Genomic DNA, 11,177 nt, shown 5'->3' with positions numbered 1-11,177 from the left:
CCAAATGATTAAAAAAGCTGTGTATTATATTACTTATTATTTTTTAATTTTTTTTTTAAAAAAAACATTAACAAAAAATTAAAATACTATTAATCGTGTCATTTTCAATCATTTCAATAATAAAAATCTATTTTTGGATATTCCTCCCAGACGAGCCTTAATTTATGTTAGTATTGGTAATCAAAACTCAAAATAGACAGAGTTCACATAGACATCATGGATCAACAGTTCCCATCTTGAAACAAACTTATATACAACATAATATTCAACTACTATTCACATAAGCTAATATAACAAAAAATTGTACAATATGCATTTGGCTATCTTGGTGACAATGTGGAATGACTACATGTTGCGCGAGATGATGGATGAGTAGTCGTGGTGGTCGTGGTAGTGGTGGCGGTGGTCGTGAAAGAACTCCCTTGATTGAGTTCTCTTCTCATGGCTTTGTGCACATGATCCAAACCTTCCTCGATAAGCTCCGAAACCGCGTGTGGAATCGGTGGCATGTTGATGTGGATGGATCCTTCTAACATCGTCACCACTTCCCCCATGGTTGGCCTCATGTGGATCTCATCTTGGATGCACCAGAAAGCAATTTTCAAAGCCCTGAAAAGCTCTTCTTCTTCCACTGATCCTTCGAGCCTTCTGTCCGCAACTTTCAGAGGTGTTCCACTCGTAATCGCCTGCAGATATAAACATTCATATGATCAGTTATATAAATAACGTGACACTTGAGCTGTTGCGCGTGTTTAAAAGCAAGCAGAAATACCTTGAAAGCCCATCCAGGATAAAAGAAGTCCTCTACATCAAAAGACATGTCTAGATTCCTTCTGCCGCCAATGATCTCTAATAGAAGCATCCCATAGCTGTAAACGTCGGCCTTTACGGTGATGGGACGATTACTGACCCATTCCGGGGCTAAGTAGCCTCTGGTCCCTCTCACCATTGTGACCACATGAGAATGTTCTCTGCCCATCAATTTCGCCAGTCCGAAATCTGATACTTTTGGACAAAAATCCTCATCTAACAGGATGTTTTCTGGCTTGATGTCGCAGTGTATTATCCTGTCACGACATTGCTCGTGGAAGTATGCGATCCCTTTCGCAGTGCCAAGAGCTACTTGATAACGAGTTGGCCAATCCAGCAATCTGTCCTGTGTCTCTCGAAAATTATGTGAATGGAATATCCACTTGTCCAATGACCCATTTTTCATGAACTCGTACACTAGAAGCCTGTGGATTCATATTTTCACAACAAAACTATTGAGAAATGTGTCACACTACATAGCAAATATACAGAGTCACAGTCACTATACACACCTCTGTTTCCCCTCCGAGCAATATCCGCGTAACCGAACCAAGTTCATGTGATGCATTGAGCCGATTGTATTTACCTCAGTGATAAACTCTTTCTCTCCATGGGGTAAGATCCTGTCGAGCTTTTTTACAGCAACCAGCGTTCCGTCGCTGAGGCTTCCCTTGTACACACTGCCAAATCCACCTGCCAAATAACAATTGATTGCATGAAAACTTAGAACCACCCCTGAACTGTAAAATTTTTCATTTTAAGTACTCTTTCCGGTATTAAAAAAAAAAATACCTGTTCCCAGCAATTCGGAAAAGTTGGCTGTCTTGCTTTGTAAATCTCTATAACTAAAACCAACTGGAGCTCCTGATAAGATTAAAGAATTCTCAAGGGCTTTCTTTAAACTCCTTTTTCGACGAACGATTGCGTACAGTAAGCAATAGAGCAGAAGTATCAAAACTGTCATGCTCAGAACAATAGGAAGCACCAGGATTTTTTTCTTCTTATCGCTCAATCCATGTGGCGAGTCGTCGGTCGAATTGCCATTGGATTCAACTTTCACAAACAGTGTTGAGCCAGGATCCTGGTATCCTCCAAACTCCAAGCTTCTTAAAAGCCAACAATATGGTTTCTCTTCATTTAGCCCGTAAACTGAGGCAACGCATTCGCAGTCTGATAAGCAGACATCGCCACACTTGGCTTCCGACACAATATCGCTGTAATTCGCTATGACTGATGAATCTGAGTAGAAATAATTGGTTTGCTGAACCGTTTCAATCTTGAACTGGGACGTTATATTCCCGCGATGAGCGCTACATTTCCCTGTCAACGATGAGTTTCCGGAGCAGTTATCATTGTTGTTCGCTTCGAAAGTCCCTGGCAAGCATCTGCAAGAAGCATTAGACTTGCTCATTCCTAGATTGCATATCCCATTGCCACAAATACCAGCAATCTCACATGGCTTTGAGACAGCTGCCCATTCTGAAACCCATTGTCTCGACCCGTTAACATCGTTGTCCCATCGATATATCCGCAGATTACCATTAGCTTCAAGAATCAATCTCCTCAGAACTGAAGGAGCAGTTGATTGGTTTCTAGCCAAGGATAATGTACCATTGTCATTCTCATTCTTGTACACATACACTGCTCCTTCGGACGACGACCCATAGATTATCCCGAAACTCCCTCCTTCATCTAAAACCGCCGTGACCTCCCCTGTTACATTTGATACATTAGGTCCTGGCCAATAGGAATAATTTGCATATGACTCCACAGAGGTCTCATGCACCTCAGGTACATTATATGTCAGAGCCAAATTCAGAGAATTAGGCTGCTGTAACATTTTCATTGTATAAAATCCGCCGTGTGCCGGTGATCTAGAAGACTTGAGCTCTAGAAAAACCGTCAAAGGTTGTCCAGGTAACAGTGTATCAGAGGGATGTGAAAAGCTTTGCCAGACAATGCTTCGATTTGTCCCGTATAGAATGAAGTTGCCATTTTCAGACATGACCGCCGTTTCAACGCCATGATCGGATGTATTCGACGCCCAGACCGTAGTTCCTCTGTCGTTAAGCACCAGATTGCCGCTGCGGTCGAAATCCAAGATTGCATCTTTGCTGACTGGAGAGTTTCTATTACAATGATGGAGAAAAAAACAGAAGAAAAAATTATATGTAATCCAATTCTCCAATCACCAAGTTTCTTTTTTTTGTGTTTCCAAAAATTCATATACTGGGTAAATTCATCAATTTCCATAGAAAATCAAATATTATACTTTGGTTAAATCTAGCTTACACGAGCAACATATCCCAAGTAATATATTTGTAGTTGTTGCTTATATATATATTCTTCTGACATTTCAAACAATCACATATTTCATTCAAACATCTCGTACAAATACATCTAGATTGTATCGGACTACAGGACTTACGCATTAGCTGACCAAACAATAGTGCGATCTCCAGGAAGCTGCTGAAACCATACTCCCAGTTCAAATTCATCGTTTACTGAATCCACTGGTGTGAGCCCGAAAGCAAAACTCCCATTATCAGATATCCATGCTTGGTTCTGGCTCGTAAATAATCTCGAACCCGGGGCAACCGGGCCAGCTGATATGGGTCTGAAAAGCACTCCAATATAGACAACACAGTACACGGAGGAAATACAAAAGGAATATTGTGCCATTGATTTCGAGGCGCAATAATTAATCTTGCATAATATTGTTTACGAGTGATTGGAGGGAAAGAAGCTAAGCAGACTTGTTTTATTAACATTTTTGTGTGGGAAATCAAAGTGTAGCAAAATGACAGGTGTGCTGCGGTGGGTGGCCTACGATGTTGAAAATCTCAACGAAATTAATATCGCGATATTACTATCAATCGAACATTTATATTCAATTCTTTTAAACTACGTGAATTATAATGTGTAATATAATTAAACAAAAATTCATATGAAAATTTTTCACATGACCTTATAATTTTGTGAGAGAGATCTCGCGTGACCCAATTTTGGTCGGCTGCAATCGAGAGATATGGGTTGTGACCACGTGTTTAAGGGTAGGGGATCCATTCCCGTGTTTAAGTTGTTGAAGGATATGTTTTCGTTTTCAAAAACTAAATAAATAGCACGCTTTTTAGTGATGATTTTCACACTTGCCGTTTTTGCATTGGGTTTGTAATTGTGAACGAAATCCATTTGGTCTCAAAGTTGTGATGTAATGATGACTTAATAATATATAATATAATCTGAACCTTGTAGTAGCATTTTTCAAGGATTGATTTTTTTTTTCTCTTCAAATATTAACGAAATTATGTGTCCCAAAAAAAAATATATGTCCATGATTTTGTGAAGAAAATGACAAAAAATGCTGTTATAAAATCAAATATTTAAGTTTTGATGTTGAACAAAATAACTGTGAACATCAACAACAGAAATAGAAACTGCGAAACAGAAGCAGAAGTAAAAGTAGAGAATAGTAGAAGCAGAAAAGCTTAAAAGTGAAAAGCAGAAGCAGAAGAAGAATTACAGCAGAAGCCCGCTCTGAACCAATTAAAGCTATTAACTAAAAGTCTCTAAGTACACTGAGTAGACTCAGATTTACACTGTCATAGTGTATCTTCTTACAGTGAACTAAAAGACAAAAAAACGGCTAGTTATCAACGGATGCATTTGAATCAAAGATGATCGTTATCTTGCACTTATAAATAGAGACCACAACCAACAGAAGAACATACCGGCTCACAAGAACTCACACCACTTACAAGTTACAACTTAGCAAAGAGCAACTGAACACTTTCAGTTGTTATATTCATACAAGAAGAGTTTGACACTTACATTGAAGATCATATACAAAAGTCGAAGAACACGAGCACACACATCTAGACATATCAGATCTCTTAGAATCACTTTGTGTTACGTGTTGAGTTGTGCAATCTCTGTAAACTAATAAGTTGAGTGAACTGATCAAAACACTCGTGTAAGATCAATCGATAACTAATTTGTTGAAGTTTAGGAGTCTTAGTTATAGTCAGTAGGGTAAGTTCTAGCTGAGGTGGGATGTTGCAAGGGTTGTAATACTCAAAGTTTTCTAGTAGTACCTTTTGGCAGAACCAAAAAAATGGGTGACGTAGAAGCAGTTGAGTCTCCGAACATCCAGAAACAAAACACTGTATTATTTACTGCTTTGTATTCTTGCTTACTAGTAGAACCAACTAATGCAGTCAAATTTCATAGTTGACCTCTTGTGCACAAATATATTTGTTGGTTAACTCTTGAAGATATAAGAAAAATGAGAGTTCAGTGACTCACACTACTGAATTCACTAACAACAAGTAGTTACTGTCCCTATCAAATTAGTTTCAAGACAGTATTAGCTCACTACTGGTCTACCAGCAGCAGTAGCATCTCGATCCTGACAAATAATAAAGCAAATATGGAACACATACCTATTTAATCTCGAGTATAACCACAAAACTTTAGAAAAAATATATGGAATGACATATTATGTCGAGCCTATGACGAACTAAATATTAAATAATCGAGGAGTTAGTTTCATGTGGTTAGAATGAATTGGACTTGGGATTGAATACATTACGTTGTCATAACCTTAAAGTCTGACAATTGAAAAATTAATGAAATTTGATTTTAAGATGGGATGTTAATTTGTCAACGAGAAATAAACCACTCTTGTGTACGTGTAATTGTTAGAGAGGATTCAAATTTTCAAAAAAAGGAAATCAATTAATGATTAAGCTTCGAAAGTCCTAAATTTAGGTCACAGAAATTACATTATTATCTCGTCCCAAATTAATAAATGATTGGGCATAGACAACTGACAATGTACAAAATACTAGTACTCGTATCTTCTCATAATTTAAATTTTAGCTGACTATTTTGATATTAATCATAATTTAATGAGCTTTAAATACTATTCAACTATGTTTTGTTTGTGCGTGCATAGATATAAGAAAAATATTGGATAATGAATTTGAAATGGAGGCGAAGTTGATGTGATTCATGTGAACCTAATTGCAAATGAGATTTACATACTACTATTTTTGCACGTAAAATAATGGGCATAATATACAATTTTTTTTTACGATCAGAAATAAATCCAAAAAAAAAAATACGTATATCTTTATATGTTAGAAATAAGTAAAATAAAATAATAAACTTTATGGATTTTTTTAGATGATTTTAAAACTATTCTTTTTATTCCTTTAAAATAGGAGATTAATTTTAAAAATAAAGAAATTTTTTTTATGTAAAACAAAAAAGGTTTTATCGTCCATACCAAGATAATTACTCTCTCAAGGTATTTTCAGATCCACACGTGCAAGCCTTGTTTGAATCTTAAGAAAAATAGTGGATCGTCATCCACATCACAAACGGAGATTAAGAAGCGCAGACGTTCTGCTCAAGTTGGTATTACCTAGAAACCAGAGCAAATGAAGGAAGCTTAAAATGTAAAAATGAGTACTTCCCTTTCAAATGAAGACGAAGTGTCTTATTCATAGGTGTACGGAAGGTCTCGTGGGCTTTCCATTGTTGGACGGAACTTATTAATGAACTTCATCAATTAAATACCGGTCTTGGTTGTAGTGATCCATACTAATTTGGGTCATTCATATATGGTAATAGTATTTTTTTTTTTTTTTTGTGGAATTTGATAATATGTATTATATGTATTAGTTAGAAGCGAAAAATCATCGGTTTTTAATGTTCCTAACTGGACGAATCGTCGTATGATAAAACCGGACCCAAAGGTGAGTGGGCTTAAGGTTTTGATGATATTTGTAAGCCCACTATCTCTTCCCCATCAACTCCTCCATCAGACAAGCCCATAATAATTGGGTGTGAATTGCAATTTTCAGTTGAAATGTTTCCTTGGTATATGAGGATATGTGTAATCTATCTATCTTAAAACAAGTTTTGTCGTGTACATTTGTTTGCATATGAATTATGATTTATAAATAAGAATGGGGAATGAAAAGGACAACTCTTGAGCATCAATCCATGGGAGGGGAGGAACTCTAATGCTCACCACATATGTGTTTTTTTGTGGATGTTGATGCATCAGCTTTTATTGCCATTTTTTTGTTGTGAAAATATAATAATCTTGAATTTTTTTTAGAATGCAGAGATCATTAGCCATATTCGGGGACAATGCGTGCATATATAGAGATATTGATGATGTATTGGTCGTTCTAGACAATAGATTAATAGTCATAACAAAAAAAAAAATAGAGTTTCTCCCTTTTACTAGCATCTTGACGATGTGTCGATGCAGTTTATTATCCTTCATCTTCTCACTGGCCGACTTTGATCCTTGTTATTTTGATGTCATTCTCTTGCGAGTTGCGGCCCCTATTTATTATCCATAAGAATAACTGTTAATTCTTGACATTGAGCCTAATATACATATGGGTCTTGCTATAAAATGGGCTACATATATAGTCTTTGGATATATTACACACTGACTTGGAGTTGGACATCTCAGGTTACGTTGTGTATATTTTCTTCAAACTTAGAAATTATTAGAGGGAAAATGCTTAATTGTCACAGTATGTAATCATTTCGTATCATGCTTTGATGTTCGCTCATCATATTTAGCCGAAATTCAGTAAAAGCTTCTCTCAAAACACTTGATTTTTATTTTTTTTTTGATACAAAATTACTTTGATAAAACTTTTAGCCGCAAATTTCACTCCAATTCTTGAAATTCCGGGGTTTTTCCCACATACATATGTGACTTCCTTTTTTTTTTTTTTTTTTTTTTTAACAAATACCGCCGAAATGTTGTAATAATCTCTAAGATATTGCTAAATTTGTTGAAATTTTATTAAGTTAATTTGATGAAAGGAAATTTGACATATTTATCATTTACAATTGTCATAATGTTAGCAGGCACACCAAACGCATATGGTCCATACAAAAAATTTGAGAAATTAATTAGAATTTCTAAGAAATTTTAAAATGAAATTTATTAATTTTTAAATTTATGAATTTTTAAAATTAAAATGATACGAAACAAGCTCTAGGATGAGGATATAGTAATAGTTGTTAAAAGGTATGTTAGGAACTATATATATGTGTATTAGCACCTTGATGTATCAAATTTAGTTCCTAGGATATGCATGTAAAATTTAATTAATATAATTGACGTAATATAAGTAATAAATTATATGCTCGAAAGGAAGATAGTGATAGGAAACTAAACCATTTTTATTTATCTATTTAAATATTCGATTTCGCTAGCAATTGCATGTGTCGAATTAAGTATTATATTCTCATATAATCTAATACAAAAAAGACTACTTTACATATTTTAACGATTATTCTATTTCTACATCATTAAAATTTTCAGTACCTTTTAATCGAGTGAATAAATAATGAATCTTTTAACACTAAGCATTCAATAAAAAGCCACTATACATGAACCATACACACCCACACATGCACGGACTATAGATTACTTTAAAATGTCCTAACTTTTATCTGAAACTCCAATCATATTTATGATTTTGATATTTTACATTGATATCATAATGTTGTCGATACTTCAAATCTTGTATAAACTCCTGAGACTCACGGTCCGAGAAGGGTATTTTTGTCATCAAAGAAGATAGATCGAGCACACTAATTACTATTATGACGATGATATTTGACATTGTTGAAATATTGTCACACAACGGTATGATAGAGTTTTTGGGAGCTCTTAATATAGACAAGGGCAACCCTCACCTCTTGAGCTAACTTTTGAGATGAGTTAGGTCCAAGTCAATTTCTAACATGATATCAAAACTCAAGTTCTCCGTGTGAGTTGGATTGCCCATAATTGGGTTGTCTATAGCTAAGCCACCCGTTAATATCTCAACGCTTCAGATGTTCATTCCTGGTGTTGAAATATTGTTCCACATCGGTAGGATAGAATTTCTGAGAGCTAGGTGAGTTAAATCCAAGTAAATTTCTAACATACATCTCGCACATCATTCGAATTCAAAAACAAAAAAAAAAAAAAAAAATTACTGACGATCTTGAGGTTCGGGAAGGGTATTTTTGTCATTAAAGAGATGCATTGAGCATATGCTATGGTGGTTGCAGTCAAGTGAATTAGAGGCACAGGATTCATTGAATGTTGAGACAACAGGAATATCCATGTGAAACTACAATATCAAACAGATACAGCCCAACTGCATCATTCATAATCCACTTGCAACATGAAAGTCCATTTCATTACCACTTTTCTTTTTTCTTTCTTTTTTTTTAGTGAATTTTCTATGGTGATAGGGACCATCCATACATACAATGATGGACCCATAGAAACCGACAAAAAATTAAATAAAAATCGATTACTTTTATAATAATATCTCTGAAATTATAAGTTCGTTCATGACAATTTTCGTATATTAATAACGTCGATCCAAACGCATCTTTTTACTCAACTTTCTTGGGTTAATGAATGTTACTAAAAAATCCCAATCTTTACTAAATATTTTTTTTTTCAAAATTGACACCAATAATCTGGTCCCTATATGCGCTCTATCAATGGTTTTTTTTTTTCAATGACAATATTAACGGAAGGTGAGAAATGCTTCTTAGAAGTTATCTCAAACCATATGTAGTGTTTTGGGAGAGCTTATAAGAAGTATTTCTCAGTTTTTTATTTACAAAATTTAAGGAAAAGCTAAGAAATGCTTCCTAAAAACTCTTCTAAACACTATCCATGGTTAAGGAAAAGTTGAGAAGTGCTATTTAAAAACTCTTCCAAACACCACGTAAATTGAAGGTTGGATTCACCAAAAAATTCTAATTAATTAATGGAATATTTTAGTATCTGAGAAGCTGGGGCAGAGGCCTACAGACCACTTAAGTTGCCCCAAAAAGTAAAAGTGTTTGTTTAGCATATGAATCTAAAAGCAAAGGACCACGTTAAAACAATGTTGCAACTAAGTAGGTATGATCATTAAGATTGTGAAAATTCACAAATTTAAAGAGACAAAGGAAGGAAAGGGAAAAAGAAGAAGTCATTATCATGGAAAATTGTGGCTTTCATGTGTGCTTTATATATAGCTTTTCGGGAGTTTGATTTGATATTTGCTTTGGACCATATTGTTTCCCCCAAAGCTAAGAATTGAGATGTAAATATGTTTTTGCCTCACTTTTGACCCACTTCCCTATTTCATTCTCGTTTTACTTAAGATCAAAGCAACATAATTAATTATCATGGATTTAAACATACAAATAACATCAAATTACTTTTGCGTATAAATACTCATATTCAACCATCTAAAAAAACAAAAAACAAAAACAAAAACAAAAAGACAGGTTGATTCATCTTACGAATAAACAGAGTTTTTTTTTTTATATAAAATTAGGATTTTGAGACATTAACTTTCAAACTCGAATCATGGTGACAAGATTTTACTCCATTCTTATGAGAAAGGAATTGAGATTAGTCGGCAAAACTTTGCAATTTTCTAATGGAAAAATATCTCACAACTTGCACATGGGGTTAGCAATTTTCCCAAGAGACTTTTGCAAAGTTCCTCTTAATTTGTGTCATCCAACTTAATTAAATTAACTCAAATTAATGCACTCTGACTGGCTGCTAAATCATACATTATTCTGGATAACGTTTGCATCTCAATTTTAATTAAATCTATATATAGAGTACTATATATAGATTAATATGTTCATCATTCTATCTAAGGTATTAATTAAAATTGAGATGCTCCCATATTAACTCATTGTTAATTGATTTTGTGAAGCTTTATTTGAAATTATAATTATTAGTCGTCTGCACACGCGTTGCATGTGCGATTGAAATATTAATATTATTTATTGTATACATATTATATGTTTATTACAAATCAATTTAAATTTGAAAATAAAATGAGTTGCGTGTGTGATTAAAATATGAATATTATTTATTGTATATATGTATTATATCTTTGTTTCAAATCAATTTAAATTTAAAAATAAATAAAATCACAAACTCAAGATTATAATGAACAGATAAAGTTTAAAATAGAGATAGAGATTTTATTTTTTTAAAAGAGATTTTTCGTCTTTGGCTTCACCAAATTAATTTTAATTTGATTACTATGTGATGCTCTTCTTTAATCTTTAATAAGATAGTAAGATATTATTTTATTTTTTAAGAAAATATTTCAGTCTTATCTTTATTTACATTTTAAAATGCAAAATATTTCCCCTTTTGTTGTTGATGAATCTAATTCATCCAATCACTATCTAATGGTCCTGATTGTATATATCCTTGAAAGACCACGCCTTTAAGATGGACGCATTCCCATCTCATCCTTCCGGTCGATTACGCGGCTGTGATTTCATTCAACTCGGCGGCACGT

General features: G+C 34.1%; 1 protein-coding gene across 2 annotated transcripts; it reads right to left on the bottom strand.

Moving 5' to 3' along the window:
* Positions 1–320: 320 nt before the first annotated feature.
* LOC140871656 (G-type lectin S-receptor-like serine/threonine-protein kinase At5g24080) lies at positions 321–3,490 on the bottom strand. Of its 2 annotated transcripts, none has more exons than XM_073274266.1 (5): positions 3,239–3,490; positions 1,603–2,939; positions 1,323–1,503; positions 773–1,235; positions 321–686 (listed from the first exon to the last, which is right to left on the bottom strand). In XM_073274266.1, exons 2-5 carry the CDS (start codon positions 2,813–2,815, stop codon positions 321–323), a joined length of 2,223 nt encoding a protein of 740 aa, XP_073130367.1. In that variant the 5' UTR covers positions 2,816–2,939; positions 3,239–3,490. The 2 variants fall into 2 exon arrangements, with proteins under 2 accessions (XP_073130367.1, XP_073130366.1); XM_073274265.1 differs by having other exon boundaries at positions 1,603–2,928; positions 3,239–3,395.
* Between the last annotated feature and the right edge of the window lie 7,687 nt (positions 3,491–11,177).

The sequence above is a fragment of the Henckelia pumila genome, unplaced genomic scaffold (assembly GCF_033568475.1).
Source record: "Henckelia pumila isolate YLH828 unplaced genomic scaffold, ASM3356847v2 CTG_461:::fragment_3, whole genome shotgun sequence".
Classification (NCBI taxonomy): domain Eukaryota; kingdom Viridiplantae; phylum Streptophyta; class Magnoliopsida; order Lamiales; family Gesneriaceae; genus Henckelia; species Henckelia pumila.
The sequence above is the reverse complement of the archived record's forward strand: the minus strand, read 5'-3'. Positions and strand labels throughout refer to the sequence as shown.